Source organism: Muntiacus reevesi, chromosome 2 (assembly GCF_963930625.1).
Source record: "Muntiacus reevesi chromosome 2, mMunRee1.1, whole genome shotgun sequence".
NCBI classification, from domain to species: Eukaryota; Metazoa; Chordata; class Mammalia; order Artiodactyla; family Cervidae; genus Muntiacus; species Muntiacus reevesi.
In genome coordinates, this window is record NC_089250.1 from 106,953,751 (window position 1) to 106,972,882 (window position 19,132).

General features: G+C 50.9%; 1 protein-coding gene across 1 annotated transcript in view; it reads left to right on the forward strand.

Annotated features, from left to right (window-relative positions):
• CDH23 (cadherin related 23) overlaps positions 1-19,132 on the forward strand; it is a 437,615-nt gene that overhangs the window by 226,148 nt on the left and 192,335 nt on the right. The window contains exons 10-11 of the mRNA XM_065922525.1: positions 5,165-5,277; positions 6,949-7,137. Coding sequence (XP_065778597.1) covers positions 5,165-5,277; positions 6,949-7,137 — 302 coding nt within the window. The remainder of the gene's footprint in view (positions 1-5,164; positions 5,278-6,948; positions 7,138-19,132) is intronic.

The following is a 19,132-nucleotide window of genomic DNA, read 5'->3' on the forward strand; positions in this document are numbered from 1 at the left end:
CGGGAACCCTTGTCCTGGAGGCCATCACCACATGGACATTCTGCTGCTACGTAAAACTCTGTCATTTTATGAGGAATTTATCTAGAACTTTCCAGAATGTATAAAGTTGTTTTTTGTTTTTTTTAACTAGAACTCCCTCTTGAGAAAGAAAGCAACGTCTTTGCCTCCTCATTCTGTGAAGGAGGACGATGTCTCGCCCTGTTCCTTGTGCCTTAGCCCAGGGCCAGGTGCAGAGTGGGTGCAGGATGAATGCCTGCAAGGAGAGAAAGAGAGATATAAATCTCAGTCCAGGCCAGCCACTCACCAGCCATGTGACCTTGGACAAGTTATTTAACGTCTCTGAGCCTGCTTCCTCATACGTACGTGGGATATCTTCTTCTAAAGTTATTGTGAAGACTGAGTCATATAATTGTGCAGACAGCTTAGCTCAGTGCCTGGCATAGGGAAGGGTTCAATAAATTGTAGCCACTATTTTTTTTTAATGAATAGGGGAAAGAGGGCTGTGACTCCCCTTCAGCAGCCTTCTGTGCTTTTGTGAACTTGATTCACATCTTCTCAACCCCTCTCTTGCAAATCAGAAGAGGTCTTGATGCCTGAAGCTCCTAGAGGGAGGTGGCTGTCCCAGGGAAACCAGCAGGGCCAGCAATGACTTGCTTCTTCCCTTGTGTGAACGCTTTAAGCCGCCTGTCCCTGAAGCCTTAGGGCTCTCAAGGTGCAGCCCCACTCCCAAGTTCCCCTCCCCTACCAGGTGTATCCCCACACGCCTAGGACAGCACCTGTCAACCCAGGGGAACCAGCTGCCCTTCTGCTCAGCAGTGGGGGCTGAACAGGTGAAAGGCATCCCCCGTGAGCCGCACCCTCAGCCCCCTGGTCCCCATGGGACTTGGATGAAAAATGTCTAGGAGACCAGAGCACTGACAGGGTAGTGTCAGTTTCCAGAATAACAAAGAAACTCATGTATATGGTTGCCAAGCCCTCCCTCCCGCCCAGGTAGAAGGGCAGTAAGGGAGGGAAGCAAGGAAGTGAGGACCCATCTCAAGGCTGGAACCCTGAAGGCAATGCGCTCTGGACCTGAGGGTTTTGTTCTCAGACTTAGCCTCAAGGCTGCCACCTTGTATTAACACATCTGAGCCCTGGGTTGTGAGACTGCTGGTAAGAGAATGTGTTGGCTTCAGTGCTACCAGTGGGCACAAACCCTAGGTAAAGGCTCCTGGGTGGGGTGGGTGAAGGAGATGACCCACGGTAGTATCTTTGTGCAGAACAGGTGGCCAGCATTTATTGAGAGCCTCCTATGTGCCAGACACTGTATTAACTCATTTAATCCTCACAGCAACACTCTGGAGTGGGTACTATTACCCCATTATCTCCATTTTACAGACTAGGAAACTGAGGGCCAAATATGCTAAATAACTTGATCAAGGTCACCCAGTTAGCACGTAGCAGAGCATGATGGTAACCCAGACAATTTGCCTCCACAGGGTACAACTGTTTCTCTGCTCCACCTAGCTTTCATTCGGGGACCTTAGCTTCGCAAGTACTTATACACTCAGTAGTGTGATTGTGTCATGACTGTGAATCTTTTGTGTGAGGCTGAAGGTATGAACCTTGCCTGCTTTTCTCTGCTGACTCTCTAGCATTTCACACACAGTAGGTGCTTGATATGAACTCGGATGAGTGAGTGATCTGACTGATCCATCAGTCTTCGAAAGAGAGCTGCCCTGTCTGGGGTACAAGACTCACCTCCTGCTGCAGCCTGAGCCCAGCATCCCAGTGAGTGCTGATGTTACCATGGTGACAGGAGGATCCTCAGAGCCAGTGACTTGCTTAGGTGGTCTTGTCAGCTCCCAGAGCATAACCCTTTCTGATTGTTGGTCCTGGCAGTTAGTCACTCATACTTTGTAGGAAACTGATAGATGTGTGAAAATATTGTGTGTGTGTGTGTTGGGGAAGGGTCCTTGAGTTTGCATTTGTACCGGTTGAGGGATATTTGCCTGCAGGTTGGACAAAGTGCCTAGGCTGGAGTAGGGGTTACCTTATGTGCTGAGGACAGACTCTGAGTTGGGGATGGGCAGCATGGCAATGAGCAGGACAAAGGTGCTGAGTGGGGGACCCAACTAAGCGAGCCAGGAGAGAGAACCAAACTGAAAGGCAGAGCACATCATTCAACGAGGGGCTTCTGGTTTGTAAATGATTTATAGGAAAAATTTTGCAACGATAAAAGTTGAATCACATTTAAACATTGATAGCTTCCTTTATTGAGGAGAATAAATTTATATGAAAATCTGGAATGATGGGATGCTGGACAGCGAACCTGGGGAGGCGGGGTCCATGAATATGTGTGTGGTGGGGAAGTGGGTGCGGGAGGCAGGAGCCTGGAGGTCTTGCCTCAGGGCAGCCCTCCAGCTCGGCATTTACGGGTTCTGAGAACCCGGCCCCTGAAGCACCCTGCGCTGTCCACACCCCAGCCACCTCAGCACTGATCACCCTGTCATGGGAATGCCTGGTTGAGGGCTATACATCCATTGGAAGGTGTCCCTGGTACGTTGTAGGAGCTCAGTAATTGTTTGCTGAGTGGATTAGCTAATGATGAGCAGATGAAAGCACACCTCCTCTTGTTTCCCCAACAGCAGAATTCCTAGCTTAAAAAATTCCTTTGTATCCATGCATTTATATGCCTCCTTGCAACCCTGTCCTTCCCGCTCCATGAGGGCAGTCATACAAAAGCCCTCAGGAGGGTACCCAGGCTGCAGGACAAAGCCTTAGGCAAGGTGAAGGCTAAGGGGGATGTCCCCTCCCTGGCCTGGCCCAGGTCAGAGTCTGCAAAGCCCACAGTCTGAGAATGATGAGACCAAACGGGCTCCTCTGCCATCAGCCTCTCCCCTGCCTTGGGCAGCCTCTGCAGTAGCCTAGGAGGATGGGGTGGGAGTGGGCCACCTTGCTGACCAGCATGGGCCAGCTGAGAACAGCCTTGCCTCAGTCTAAAGTTAGAGGGGGATGTTGTCTCCCCTCTTCTTTCCCCCTAGTTAATCCAAGAGAGGATCTGAGGTCCTTCTGTGCACAGATCCCTTAGAGCTGGAGAAGGGACCAAGTGGGGAGATACAGCAGCCTCCATGGACCGTCCTGGTGTTCACCTGTGTGTTGGGGGCTTGGATGTTAGTTCCTACCTATGGAATCAGTGTCCATCCATCCCTTCCCCAGTCCTGCCTGTCTTTCCAGTTCCAGCTCAAACAACATTTATTAAGTACTTATTTTGTGCCAGGAACAGTTCCAAGTCTGTACACGTGTATTTTTTTTTTTTCACATTCATTTAGTTCTCACAACCCTATGAGTTAGATCCATTATTATCCTAATTTTACAAATGAGACCAAGATACAGAGTGGTTAGATAACTGGCCCAAGGTCACACAGCTAGCCAATGGTGTGGTGTAAGGAATTAATGTCACCTCCTCCATGAAGCTTTCCTTCTTTAAGCCTTGCCCTGTGTGAACAGCCTCTTCCTGCAGCAGGAACATCATTCAACAAGGGGCTACTGGTTTGTGCATGATTTATAGACAGGAGATACTGATTTTTGTGGATGTCAAAGCTCTCTGACGAGGCTATAAGTGCTTCAGCATCAGAATTCCTGGCGGAGTGACCTCTGTGTCCCCCACAGTGCCAAGCACTGGGCCTGGCCATGGGATGGCCTGTCCAAGGGACTGCTGAAAATGTGAATGAATGGCAGTGAGTATTTGAATGAACCAACACAGTGCTTAGTGAGGAAGAGAAAGTAGTGGAATTGGGAGTTTCCAGTGAATTCACAGGCTGATGGGAAGGGCACAAGGGCAGGAGGGGGCTCAGGTGAGCTGGGGGCAGCCATCCTTCAGAAACGTGCTTACATCTGTGCACCCAGCACTGGCTGGGTACCTTGAAGAACAGTCTTGAAAGCCTCCCACCTTCAGGGGGCTTTTAGGCTGGGTGGAAAGAGCCCAGTTACAGGAAGCAACTGGGGAACAGAGCAGCGGCTGCAGCCTGTGGGCCTGGAGGATCAGTGAGAGAGAGTAGGCCCATCTTCCTGGAGGAGGGGCTGACACTGGGGGGACAGGAGGTAAGGCCGAGAGATAAGGCAGATAATGAAAGACAAGAGGCAGGACTGGATTTGAGGACCCTGCAGAAACCACTGTGAGGGCTGGGGTGCCTGTAGGGAGCATAAAAAGGAAAGTTGGTGGGAAAGAGCAGAGTAAAGGTACACTTGAGCCAGTGCCATTTGTGTGTGATTTTTGCCAGTGCTTTAAAGGTGTATTTTAAATTTTAATAAATACTTAAAACTTAAAATTGAATTTTGTTTTTAACTTATATTTATCATAAAAGGAAACTTTATATCACTGCCTTATAGAAAATTAGAGTAAAATAGAATAGAAAGAACAGAATAGAATAGGGAATGACCATAAAAATGAGCACAAGGAAACAAAACAAGGTTACTGCCTTAGTTCACAGGGGCTGCTGTAACAAATGCCGGAGCCTGGATGGCTTATCAACCGTAGGAGTTTATTTCTCACCGTTCTGGAGACTAGAAGTCTGAGATCAGGGTGCCAGCACAGCAGCGTGAGCACCCGCCTCCTGGTTCACCTGGCACCTTTCTGCTAAATCCTCACACAGGAAGGGACAGGGGAGATCTCCAGGGTCTCTTTTATAAAGGATGAATCCCGTGCAGGATGGTTTCACCCTGGTGACCTAAGCCCAGAAGCCCCACCTGCTCACCGCATCTGCTACCATCATCTTTGGAGACTTCACCATACAGCGTCTTGGGGTACACAGGTATTTAGGCGTAGCAGTAATGGCTCATTACAGATCCTGAAGCGTGTTCTCTCTCTGTTAAAGAGGAAAAGACGCAAATGTTAGAGAGGGTGTTAAAGACATATAAGCACCAAGTCAAGACTTTCTCCTTGACGCAGTCAGAGCCTCGAGGAAGACGGACTGGGCAGAATGTCCTCCTCTTGTGATCCAGTGTCGTCTGCTGCCTGGGCCATGTGCCCTGTTGGACCCCAAGGCTCTTTTCATTGCTGCTGGAACCCGCATCCATTTTAAGTTACTGATTAGTCCTCAATGCCCAGAGAGGAACCCTGGCACCAGCCCCCTGTCCACCTGCCCTGGGCCCCAGTCACACCCTGAATTCTCCTCTCTCGCAGGGAATACCAACAGCATCTTTGCCCTGGACTACATCAGTGGAGCACTGACCTTGAACGGCCTGCTGGACCGGGAGAACCCCCTGTACAGCCATGGCTTCATCCTGACCGTGAAGGTGAGAGCCGGACACCTCCATCCTGGGCAGAGGGGATGCCCATGCCTTGGTGCCAGCCTCCAGCGGTACCCAAGGTGGAGGCTCCAGGAGGCACATCACTGCTGTTCCCATACCCTGCACTGATGCCCAGGGCTTGCGCCCAGGGCCCCTGTCAGGAAGGACCAGTGCTTGTCACACGTGGGCCTTGTCAGAGACCCTGCTGGTCATCTCAGAACCCTTATCAATGACCACAGAGGATTATGACTTTCATCCCCATTTCAGGGGATGAGGAGGCACGGAGTGGGTGCGCATCCTGTTCTCCTTTCTGTTACCCCATGATTTCAAGTTCTCTTATAGCCAACTTGGATTCTTAGAGTTACCCCATTTCTGGGGTTTTCCCATTTCTAATTTTCATAGCTTCCCTGGGGGCTATTAGCTGGTTAGGAAAGAGCAATGCAGAAGGGAGAGAGGCCAAAGCGGCTGTGGTCCCCACCCCAGAAGGTATGACAGAGCCACAGCCCCCCGCCTCCTGCAGCCCCCTGCTACTCATGGTCGGTTTTAATTAAAATCAATGACTTGCTGAGGCATTCCCTGGGAAGCCCATTTAGGGTGCGGATGCTGCCTGGGCCACAGGCGTCCTCCCCAGACTTCGATTTAGAGAGGGGGTGATACAAGGACCGAGGAGAAGGGCTCTGGGAAGAAGGCCCTTCTCTGGCATGGGAAAGATAGTGCCCCCGGCCTGGCCTTTCACTGTTCTCCTTGACTTTGAGAAGGCCTATGGCAGCAATGGATTGATTAGCTCCGACTCTCCCACTGGCTCTGTCCTATCTACCCTATGTCCACATGTGGGCCAGCAGGGGACGGCGAGCTGACACAGCCTTCCCATCCAATTCCAACCCTAGGGCCCCTCTCAGCCTCCTTTCCTGTCTCTGTTCCCTTCCTCCGGAGGTGGACAGCTCCAATGTGAGAGAGCTGCTCCACAGTACCAGCGACACCACCAACTCAGCGCAGGACCCCGAGCTCAGCTTTTCCATCTTTCTATAAATATAGTGTAGAGTTTCCCCACTTGGCTGTGAATCCCAATCCTCCGGGTAGCTAGTAAAAGATACCTAGTCCTGAGCTTCTCACCCAGAGATTCTGGCTCAGAAGGGCTGGGAAGGACGACTTGGTGGCCCAGGGACTCTGTCCAGAGACTGGGTGCCCAGGTGTCTGAGTCCATCTATTCCTGAGTCCAGCTAGGACACTCAAAGTGCCTGCAAGTGTTCAGTCTACAGCAGGTGCTGAATTAAGTCTCGATTGTCTGCTAGCACAAATGTTCTCAGCCTGTTTCATCATTTGCCAAATGAATAATTTGGCATCATTTTCATACCTTTACCTCCAGATGAACCCTGAAATCTGTCTTGTCCTCTGCACCCCACCTCATCCCACTGCCTGAGTTTGACACCTACTCTGACTGTGTGTCCTTGTATAAGTCACTTAACCTCTCTGAGTTTCAGTTTCCCCATCAGTAATGGGAATCAGTAAAATGGAGATGCTAATGGTAGAATCTTCTTCCTGGGGTTATGGTGAGGATGAGATGGAATAATTCACATGAAGTGCAGTGCCCAACATTGAGAAAGCCCGAATGAATAACATCTCTTATTGTGATCATGGCTACCTTCATCCCTGGCATGTTTATTCTTCTATCTGCAGGGCACAGAGCTAAATGAGGACCGCACCCCATCCGACGCCACAGTGACCACAACCTTCAACATCCTGGTGATTGACATCAATGACAACGCCCCAGAGTTCAACAGTTCTGAGTACAGCGTGGCCATCACTGAACTGGCACAGGTCGGCTTTGCTCTGCCCCTCTTCATCCAGGTGGTAGACAAAGACGAGGTGAGTCCCGTAATATGTGGTGTCCAGTCCCGCTCCCGGCCTGGGCTGCGCGACCCTGGGGGGGACACCAGGGATCTCTGGGCTCGCAGGTCCCCATCTATAAAATAGAAACAAACTTTGCCTCACCCTCCTCTGCTATGTGCTGAGGATAAATAAGGCTGCAAAAATCCTGTACAAAGTGTTTGAGCACACACCTCCAATGTATAGTTCTATTTTAGAAATTTATATATGTGATCATCGTACTAACCTAGTATGTGTATTATGAAACATACATGCATAAAATAGAAATTTTAAAAGGGAGAGGCTCTTATATAAATGGTGACTTTGGAATACGTCTTATTCCTGCTTTTGGGGTGATAATGACCCCACCTTTTCCTTGCAAGTAGTGCAAGTGCCTTTCAGAGGCTCCCAGGCCACAAGGATGCCTGCACCTCCTTGCCCAGAAGCCTGGAGGCTGAGGCCAGTATCTAGAGGGAAGGGCGTGGGTTCTGAGTGAGAGAGACAGGTCCAGAAGGAGCTCCAGGAGGCGGGGGCTCCAACTCCACCCCATGTCATTCTGCTGGCCTGAGTATCTCCCCTTGCCCCACCTCCCTTGCCTGTCAGCAGTCACAACCTTAATAGGACTTCTGTTTATTACCGTTGCTTTCCCGGCCCTCTCTGCTCAGGAATTCCATTAGGTTTTCCCGCCAGAGGTGCTTCTCTGCAATTACTCCTCACATGAGGCTCTCTCACTGGCCTTACTCCAGGCCTGGGGCCCCTCTCCTGTCAGCTTCTCTCAAGTGTACCCAATCCCCCCAAGGACTCAGGCTCACAAGGGCAAGTCAGTGCCTCTATGTGTGTGTGTGTGTGTGTACATGTATATGCAGTCACATTTCTGTACATGTGTACACGTATGATATGCCTACTTCTCCTGCTGAGTCTTTTGGAACCTACCTCTCTGAGATAATTGAAGTATGTACTGAGCACCTATTGTTTACAAGGAGCTATATTTGATCACTTAAGGAAATCCAGGAAGTGGGATCTTTGGTCCCTGCCCCATGGGGCCAAATGTGTTTAGCAAATATAATATGTAATTTTAAAACATATGCAATAATGTAGAAAGTTTAAAAGGTGGAGATAAACAGGTACAAAAACAGGTTCTCACATGTTCTCACACCCCATGGATCACCATGTATTCCTCGGGAGAGCAGACCCCCTTTAGAGACTGCTGTGTGAATGAGAACCTCAGGAGAAAGTCCCGTCTTTGGTTTCAGGCTGATAATAATGCCCAAGGGAAGAGAGACACTGGAAATAGTGTGGTCCAGAGTCCAGTGACTGTAGGCAGTGAGGCTCCAGAGCTCAGCTGAGGAAGAGGGAGGCAGGCACTGGGAGCATCAGGAAAGACTCTGTGGTAAGAGGGGGACTAGGGCTAAGCCTTGGGTAAAAATCAGGTGGTGAAAGAGTGCTCAGGAGGGCTGGGGGCCAGGCTGTGGCCCCCAGAGAGGACCAGAGGGAAAAAGCCGTACATAGATCAAGGGAACCTGTGCAATTGATCAGGGGTTGTGGAGTAGCCTGCTGGGAAGGTGGGCTGGGACACATACCTTGGGGAGCCTTGATTGCCAGGCCAAGGAATCAGCCGGGGCCTGTGTTCAGGGCCAAACCTGCCATTTATTAGCTCCATGACCTTGGATGACTCATTGACCCTTTCTAAGCCTCACTTTGCTCATCTCTGTGATAAAAAATAGGCATTGTATCAGTCCATTTCTATCACAGGAACAAATTAACCCTGCAAGCGCAGTTTCTTCTCCCTCGGACTGCTTGTCCAGCCAGGGGAGGCAGGGAGAGCCACTCTGGGTGGTCCCTTAGGCGCACACTCTGCAGGATTGTGGTTATGTCAGGAGGCAGCCACGGGGTTAAGCCCCAGCTCTTCTTTGCTTCATCTCAGAAGTGTGACATCTGTTCAAGGCCCATCAACCAGCACTAGATACATGCCCCCACCTCACTACCTGAAGGCTGGGGGATGTAGGTAAGCAGCTAAATATTTGTGTCTGCCACAAAGGACAGCAACAAGGTGTGTGGAGAGGAGGAGATCAGCTGATAGTGTATAGGACTTAGCATGTGCCGGCCACACCCAGAAGTTCACCATATGGGTGCGGGGGGTACCACCCCTGGCAGGGCCTGCTCACCTCGACTTGTTGTGGGATGTCAAGGTTACCCTGTGCCCTTGGGTTTAACCTCAGGCTCCCTTCCTGGGAATCCTGTCTAAATCAACTGCAGGAATGCTGACGGCAGGGGCCCTGATCCATTGGGGTTTGGCCAGTGTCTCTAACAGTAGAGGACTGGCCTCCTTCTCACAGGGTCACACTTCTCCAGGGCATAGCAAGGTGCAGAGAGAGAGGAGGAGAGGCAGCCCAGAGCATCCCACCCTAAGGTCACCTCCAGTTGACCTTAGGTGGAGGAGGAAACTGGGCCCTCCTCCAGTTTCCCAGTAGGGCCGTCCCCAGACCACCCCAGATGTGGTCCTGGGCTGGTTCCTAAATAAGAAGGAGAGAAAAATTGCTGTCTCAGTTGCCCTGTTCTTTTGTAGCTCCCATTTCTTCTCCACTCTCCAAACCTCTGGGGGGTGGGGGGGTCAGATCTGCCCATGTGAATGCTCCCAAAGCCTGGTCTTGGGTTGCTGATGGTCAGGCCTCAGGTTCCCAGGGTGGAGTATTCAGCCACAGGGCCAGCAGGAACACAAGACAGAGGCCACTGGCACGCATAGCATGGCCCAAGTGTCCCAAGTCTGGAGAAACTCAGAGAACCTCAAAGAGGAAGCAAGAGCTGTTGTAAAAGATTTGTCATTCCTCTGACTTCTCTTTCTGAGGGGAGACTCATCTGTTGGGATTTGTGTCTGGGTTGAAAGTGACTCTGGATTTGCTCGGCATGGGAGGAGAAGGTTTATCGAGCATACTTGGAGAAGGGGGCGTGAGGAGAGCTCACGTCCCTTTGTCATAGATTCTCCAGGACAGGACTCTCCCTTGCACTCACCATGCTTCTGATTTTGCAGTTACTGGTGTGGTGACCCCAAGAGTGTATTCTCCCCGTTAGGCTGAATGACCCATGGGTAGGAGCAGGTCTGTTTGCTCACCAGTGTGACCACCCAGTGCCTCATACTCTGCCTGGCACTTGGGAGGCACTGCAAAAATATATTTTGGTTGAGTTGAAAGCATGATTGAAGAATAAAAGAAGTAACGAAGTAGCCCAGGGTTTTATCCAAACTGGATCATCAGTCAGTACCCATATGCTGAAGCCCAAATTCGACTGTTTGTGTAGGAAGGTGACCTCCGAGGTCCACTGTGGGGCAGTAGAGGGTGCTGGCGGAAGACTGAAAGGGAAGGAGGAAGCAGGTTAACCTCTCAGTCAGGCCTTTGTGGCAGCCGTTCCTAATAAGGATGCTGACCTAATTCACAAAGACTAGATAATGCCTACCCTCCCCTCCAGATTCTGCTCAGCCTCTTGCTGAACCTCGGGCTCTGCCAGACCCTTCAAATGCACCTAAAGGTGCTTGAAAGAGACCCTTTCTCTGTCCCAAGGACTCCATCTCCACTGTCAAGTCTCACTGAGTAATTTCCTCCCCTTTGCCCAGCTATAGAAAACACAGAAAAGCCAGAGGAGAAAGGGATGGGGTGGGCTGAAACCAACAACCACCCATCTGCACCTTGTGACAGTTGAGATGCAAATAGATGGTTGTAATGCAAATCGCACAAAAAAGTCTCTAGGCACAGGCCCCAGGAGTCAGCCTTGGTACAGGAGCTCATCTCTGAGTTTCAAATTAAAGGCTGTGGCAACCTCATTCCTCCAGCTGGGCGTTCTCTTGTCTCCTCCTTGCTGTTCTCCTGGAAGCCACAGGAAATAGCTACACACTTACCTACTTGGATTCCTACCACCTTGTTACCCACTCCCTTGCTCTCAACATGATCTCTGCTGTTTCTCCACTTTGGTCAACTGTTCCTCTCCTTATCGTGCCTGCAGCCCTCCCCAAGTCCTGCCTACAGCTGAACTAGACAGAGGCTGTCGTGTTTTCCCATCTGCATTGATTGGGAGGGTTGGAAGTTTCTGTTCACTTGTCCTAAAAAGCCACTCTTCTATCTGCATTCTGACACTGAAGGGTTGGGGGCTGAAGGCAGGGAGTGTGGAAGCCCATCCATGCAGCTGGCTGCTTTACGAATTCCAGCAAAGGGGTTCTTAAAAAATATTGCTTCTGCACTATGCACGACCCTACCCAGTTGACTGGGCTAAAAAATGGAAAATTCTTCTTGCATGCTCGTCAGTAGAAATACCATCCGTGTTACAGCCTGCCTTTCTTCTCAGGAGTTGGGGGCATTTGATCCACTTTACTTCTGACCCACAGCTTCTTAGAACAGAATTGCTACTGTGCTTAAGAATATGTTTGCAGTAGAGAGGGGTTGGGGTATAGGGTGGGGTGCCAATATCCTGCCCAGAGTGGTCTCTACTGCCCAGTTCTGGGAATTACAGTTATTAAAGAATGGCCTTCAGACCTCATGAATTTGTTGGCCACCCTCTGCCCCTGGCATTTCTAAGGGAATATATTAAAATGTACACAGGTGGAGGATGATGCATTCATTCAGTCAACAAACGTAATTATACACCTACTGTGTGTTCACCACTGGGGAAACAGTACTGAAGATGTGGCCCCTGCCCTCCAAGAGCTTCTGTTTCATTCCAGTGGGGAAGCTAGAGGAGCAGGTGCCAACATCACTGCAGGCAGGAATGAGGGTCAGGAAGTCAGGAAACAAGACGAGTGATGGCTGGTGGGTAGAGCGACTACTTTCAATTCAGGAGTCCTAGAAGGCTTTCCCAAAAGGTGCCCTTGGGGCTGCAGTTCAGTGATGTGGAGGGGTCAGCTATGCAGAGTTGCGGAGGGTGCTCTGCTGCAAGGGCAGAGGTCCCCTACAAGGGATCCAACCTTGTACGGATTTCCCAGGAGCAGAGGAGAAGCTGGTGGGATGGTCCAGGGAGCTTGAGTGAACAGAAGGAGGTGAGGCTGGTGCCATCATCAGGGGCCGGGCCAGGGCTGCCAGCCGCAGGAAGGTGTTCTTCCATGACTGTGAGCATGGAGGGGAACCAGCTGACATGGTCTGAGTTGTCTTTGTCAAGGAGCTCCCTGATGGCTGTGTTGAAAATGGGGAGCTGACAGGGGCCACGGGTGGAAGCAGAGAAACACCGCAGAGAAAAGGCCCCCACCTCCACTGACCACTGTTCCAGTTGGCAGGTGCGTCCTAGTGTCTGACTTGAGGCTCTCCTGCCCTTTAGCAAGTTTCCTCTTAAGTGTTTGCAAGAAGCCAGAGAACCCCAGACCCCTTATAATGAAACCTCAAACATCTAGAAGAAATGCCTTCAGAGCACTTCTCAGGAGGACACTGAGTGGCCATCTTCAGTCTTTGTGACAGAGGCTCTCCCATGTTCAAGTTGACCCAGGGTTTTGAACTCTGGCCATAGCCCTCTGCTACCACACCTGTCTAGACTGCCCAGGAAAGATGGTGGGAGAGAAAGCAGAGAAGCCAGGTCCCACACCTCCTCACAGAGGGATTCCAGGCAAGTCTTGTCCCCTCTCTGTGCCTCAGTGACCACCTCTGGGAAATCGTGGGTTGGACCAGTGAGCCTTAAGACTGTAAACCCTAACATTCTTTTTGTCCAAGAGGACCCGAGTGGGAAGAGGGAGGGTGCCTCCCGAAGCTTCCCTAACCACCCTGCACCACTTCCCAACATTAGCCCGCCCTCCCTCCCCTGTTCTTGCCCCAGTCGCCTCTGTTCCCCACTTTGGGTGCACAGCCTGGTACCTTTGTGGGCCTCATCCCCTGCCCCCAGCCTCTTCCTCCCACCAACCTGCTTCTTTATTTGCTACTATCTGGGGTATCCCTTTACGGGTTAGGAAGAAAGAGCCAATTAGAGTGGTTAAAAATAAGGGCTTTGAAGCCAGACTACCTGGGCTCAAATACTGACGCTGCCACTTTTGTTCTGTGTAACCTTAGGAGACTTGTTTATCCTCATGGATTCAGTTTTATTATCTGCAAAATGGAGGCAGTACAATTTGAAGTCTCATCAGGGGGGTAGACGCACTGCCCAGGACCCTTTCCCAACTGGGACTCCAGATTGCTGTTAATGTGAGACTTCCCAGCACTGTTCTAGTCTAGATATAGTTGTCACCCCAATATGGTGATATATATGCTTTTACATCTCCCTGTTATTTTTGCTTCTTTTCTCTTAATGACTATATATTGAAATCAAGTCAAATAATCTATAAAAATTGAAACTGTTGAAAAAAAAAATGGAGACGGTAATAATACCTACCTCATAGAACCATTGTGAGGATTAAATGGGCCTATGTGTGAATTTAGAAGTGCCTGGCCCATAAAAAAACACTCTTAAAATCCTAAAAATTCTTACTTCCAACCCTGGAAGATATGTGTATTATTGTGTCATTTATAGGAAAAAGGAAGTTGAGGTTCAGAGAAGTTAAGAGGCTTCCCTAAGGTGGCACAGCCAATGTGTCTCAGAGCTTGGCCTTAAACGCCCCTGTGCTTCTTGTTTGGGCTGCAGGGCTCCCCGTTTACAGCCAGGGATCCCCATTCTCAGAGATCTGGTCCCACCAGAGCAGGTGGGTCCCCCACCTCCAACCTGGCTGGTAGGAAGGTGAGGGGGAGGTGATACAGTGGGGGTGGCTGCACTGCAGAGGTGAACAGGGACACATCTGGCAGGAGCTAATTCCTGTTTCAGGCAGGAAATGACACAGTTCATTTGTTTGAGGGGCACAGGAGAAAAAAACCAGCATTACCCACCTCCCCAAGGAGAAAACATCACCAAACAAACAAGTAAAAGAAAGCAACTGATGAGGAGAAAAAACCATATTCCAGAATACGGGGTTTATTTGTAGGGATGATGGGGGCAGTGAGAAAGAGAGATTGCTCTCGTTCTCCTGTCCGTCTTGGCTTTATTTTTATCTATCTCCCTCATTTTCCATTCCACATGTGTTCCAGGCCTGTCAGGGAGCCCAGTCCATAACCTTGTATTTATTTAAATTCATTTTCTCATTCACTCCTGTTAGTTGGCCTGTCCGGCCTGTGATTCCTCTGGCCCTTCTCCCCACACAGCCCTGCAGGGTTGCAGTGCTGGCCCCTCAAGTCCCTCCCAGACTTCCTTTCAGTCCAGGGGTTCTTAATCCAGGAGTGGGAGCCCACTGGCTCTCCAAGGCATCCTTGACACTGGATGGAGAAAAATCTGCATCTTTATTTTTGGTCACCTCTACCTGAACTTCTGAGATTTCTTTGATTATAAAATAGAAACAAATCACAGCAGCCTTAGGAGTACCTGTGACTCTGAGCCCAAGAGAAATCTCAGATATTTTCATATCACATTACAGGTGTCACAGAGATCTCAAAATATCATTTACACTCATCACCACTTTGAAATTACAGCATATATTAGACCCGCTGCCAAATCTTATTGTTTCATGCATTAAGAAGCACGTCACTGTACTATAATACCCTTTTCAAGTACTTTGATAACTGTGTTTCAAGATAATTAATCGACATTGTGGTCCTTTGTATTTTATTTTATGCAACTAAAATGTTATTCTCTTGAAGGGGGTCCGTGGGCTTTACCAGACTGTCAGAGGGTCCATGGCACAGAAAAGATGGAAGACCCCTCCTTAATTCCTGTCCTCAGTAACTGCCTCCCTTCAGCCCAGCTTCCTCCTCAGGCATTGGCTGTTAGGTCAACCTCCAACTGGTTCTCAGAGTTGCCATCCTGAACTGAATATCCACTTAGGGTGAGGTGGGTGAGAACAGGGAGGCCATTTTCTCCATGTCACACATTCAGCTGAGGGTCCATTTTCCGGCTGTGGAGCTTCCAGACCACTGTTCACCCAGGCCCCATAAATCTACCCACCAGCATCTACTTTGCAGTAGAGGCACAGGAAATATACATCCCTGGCACCCCAGGGAGTGATCCCCGCTGTCCTGAGCTCTCCCTACCTGCCAGTATGACCCAAGGCACAGACCTCTGCCTCACTATTTTCCAAAGCAATTTGAGGTTGAAACCAAACTCTAGAAGCCCTGAAGAGAGATGAGGGTGGGGGAGAGGGGCTGGGGGTTGCAGGGAAGGGAGGGGCCGACTGCCAGCATCCATGGAGGCAGATGTTGGTTTTTGCTCCCTGTGGATGTGTGATTATCCAGTCATCCAGGCCCTTCTTTCCCCTCCATTAGGGAGATAACTGGGATCTGGGAAATCACCCACCTCCCACTGAATCCCCCAGGGGATATAAAGGCAGTGGATGGAGTGCCTCCAATATTCTGGATGCCTCACCCAGCTCGTGACTTCATCACTGAAGTAAAGCAGAGAGGAGGGGGGGGGGTTGGGTGATCTGGCCCAGGGGACGACCCAGACAAGGCACGCGGAGAAGAGCAGGTCAGCCTAATCGCTCTACCCTCAGCCATCCCGGCCATCCCGGCTGCTCCTCTTTCTGAAAGGTTTTCTGCTGCTTCTGTTGCAAAGCAGGGGTTAAGCATCCCCACAAAGCACAGTCAGCATGGCTGGGACCTGGGTGAACGCCGCCTCTGCCCTGGCTGTGGGCAGGGGTCCGTCCGCACGACCTCCGCCATGTCATAGCTTCAGTGCACATTCCTCGGGTTCCTCTCTCAAGATTGAGGCTCTCCAGGAAAACATCTGTTGACTTCAAAGCAAAGCCACTCTGAAAGGGAAGCCAGGGGGAGCAGGGCGGCCCCATTAGTGCTTTTTCCCATTAATTTCTCCCCAGTTGCCTTGGCTGAGGTTCTTATTATGATGACGATGATTATTAGGATTTTTCTGTGCGTAGCCGCATCCTGTGGTGTGATTCCTTCCAGCAAGCAGCTCTAGCCTCTCCCAGGACCAGAGGGTGTCCTCAGCATGATTCAGACACCTCCTAATTTAGTCTTACCGTAAATCTAATTAGCATGCTATTTACACCAGGCCCCTCAGCCTTGGCGGGTGGTGTGAAGCAGTGCCGGCACCCATACCTCACTCCTCGCCACCCCAGTACCTGTGGCTCTGAAGTCCCCGCCAGCCGCTGGAGGTCATCATCCGTGTTGGACCTGGGGGACTGCTCCTCTCCTACTCAGCTCCCTTCTCCACACCCACACCTCCCCTTGGAAAGTATCATTTTATCCTCAAAGTCGTGCTGCCTAAAAGCAGCAGCTGGCCTCCCTGAAGACCCCCACCCAGATCAGAAGCAGAACTAACAACCTTCATCCTGTCTCCATCGCTCCTTGGCTGCGTCATGCCCACTCTGGTGCCCCTTCACCATGGGCCCTGCTGAGCCCAGCCTCACTCCAAATCGTGGTTTCTAACTCCCACCCTCCCCCGCCTGCCTCATTCGCCAGCCCCCATCAGGGCCGCAATAGCAGTTGGTGGTTGTCTTGTTCACCCCCGACTTGAAGGGTAGGGGTGAGCACAGTGTGGCTGGGCGCGATGGCTGGTGTCCCTCCCCGTCACCGTGACCATGGGCTGGGAAACGTCCTTGTCAGCAGGCGCAGGGAGTGCAGGGCCCAGAGGGCACTGCGGTGAGGCCGGGAGCCTCCTCCCCTGCTCTCGTCTGTCCCCTGAGAGGGGAGGATGGTGCCGGAGCGGGGTGGGAGAGGGTAGGAGGCCTTCAGTGCCAGGCAGGGCTTCGTGGCTGTATCGTCAGTGTCGGTGAGGGCCTGGGGGGGACATTTCCTCCTTCCTCTCTAGGCCTTAGTGTCCCCAGTGGATTTGACAAAGGAATTGGAAGTGAGAGAAGTTTTTGAGATGAGTGTTGCCAAATGCACATGTGCCAGCTTGGAAAGATGTTCTGCCACAGGGCAGAGCATGTTTCCTCTCTTCTGTCCTGATGAGGGCCCAGAGCCTGGGGTCAGCAGGCAGATGTCACTCTGCTCTTCTTACCTGAGCTCAGCGGGCTCAGAGAGGAACCTTCCACATGGGGTCACAGAGCAGGGCCAACACACACAACGGCTAGCGAAGCTTGCTGTGCACTGGGCACCCAGGCCCAGGGCAGGAGAGGGATGCCCCAGAGCAGCTCCCGCATTGAGTGGAAGGCAGGAATTGGTCATCTGTTCATTTATTCAGCAAGCATTTGTTGAACACCTACTGCGTCCCGCGTGCTTTTCCAGGCCCTGTTCATAAGTGAGCACACAGCCGAAGTCCAGGCCTCGGGCAGTAGAAGACTAAAGAAACAAATCGATCTATGTTATTATACGTCAAGTGGTGACAGGAGCCATGGAGAAAAAGACAGCAGAGTGAGGGGCCTGAGGGAGTGCCGAGGAGGAGAAGGGGTCTGAGGAAGTCTCTGCAATAGGACGATGTGTGTGGAGAGGCCTCAGTGAAGTGGGGCGAGCTTTGTGGATGTTTGGAGGAAGAGCATTCCCAGCAGAGGGAGCAGCTGGCGCGGTGGCTGCGGGAGCAGGAGTGTGGCTGCAGGTTGAGGAGGCCCGTGGGTAGGGGAGGAGGCGGACAGGCCTGGCTCTTGTCAGGGCTCAGCAGGAAGGCAGTGAGCAGCGAATGAGAGACTTGATCTGACTAAAGTTTTTCAAGAGGACAGACTGAAAACAGCCCAAATGCCCAGCACCTGATGAGTGGACAAACAAATGTGATATACAGTGAAATATTGTAGAGCTGTTACAGTAATGTTACATCTACGATGTAACACAGAACCTAGAAAACAGGATGCTAGGTGGAAGAAGCCAGACGCAAAAAGTCACCTTGTGGGTGATTCCTTTTCCATGAAGTGTCTAGAATAGGCAAGTCCGTAGGGACAAAAGGCACATTAGTGGTCGCAGGGGCTGAGGGCAAGGAAATGAAGAGGGATTGCTTATACCAGGTTTCCTTTTGGGGTGATGAAAATATTTCAGAACTATAGGTGGTAGTTGTACAGTATCGCGAATTATACTCAAAACCGCTGAACTGCACACATTAAAATGACTAAAGTGATGAACTGTATCTCAATTCAAAAACTGTAAGAATGTGCTGGCTGCCTGGGTTCATAGACAGAGCAGAGCAGGGCCATTCCTAGGAGGGAAGGGCAGTAAGATGTGTGCAGGTGTAGGGAGTGTTCAGCTCCAGGGCCTGATTTGAAGGGAGAGGGTTTGCTGGGGTGGAGGAGGGAGTGAGGGTCACTGGACTACAAAGAAAGCTGAGCGCTGAAGAATTGATGCTTTTAAACAGTGGTGTTGGAGAAGATTCTTGAGACTCTCTTGGACTGCAAGGAGATCCAACCAGTCCATCCTAAAGGAGATCAATCCTGAATATTCATTGGAAGGACTGATGTTGAAGCTGAAACTCCAATACTTTGGCCACCTGATGCAAAGAGCTGACTCATTTGAAAAGATCCTGATGCTGGGAAAGATTGAAGGTGGGAGGAGAAGGGGGCGAGAGAGGATGAGGTGGTTGGATGGCATCACCGACTCAATAGACATGAGTTTGAATAAGCTCCGGGAGTTGGTGATGGGCAGGGAGGCCTGGCATGCTGCAGTCCCTGGGGTCGTAAAGAGTTGGACCCAACTGAGCCACTGAACTGAACTGAGAATGACCGCAGAAGCTCTTTGAGCAGTTAGGAACCTAGAGTCTTACTTCCTGAGATGGCAAAGCAGTAGCTTTGGTAAGGAGAAGGCAGAAGCTGTAGGTTAACCTTCAACACATTAGGTTTGACCTGCTTGTTAGATATTCAAATAGAAGTGCCAGGAAGCCAAGTAGGAAACAGGAGCATTGCCAGAGTCTGAATCATAGTTAAAGTCATGGGTCTACCTAGGAAAGGGATACAGATAGACTAGAGAGCAGGGTTGGGGGCCAAGCAGCCGGAGGGCACCTCAGAGTTAGGGGAGATGAGGATGAACCGGCAGAGACACTGAAAAGGAACCGCCCTGAGGGAGGAGGAGGACCAAGAGGAGCGCTGAAGGACGGGAGAACGATTGAGGCAGTGGAGTGGAGAGGGAGGAGGCGG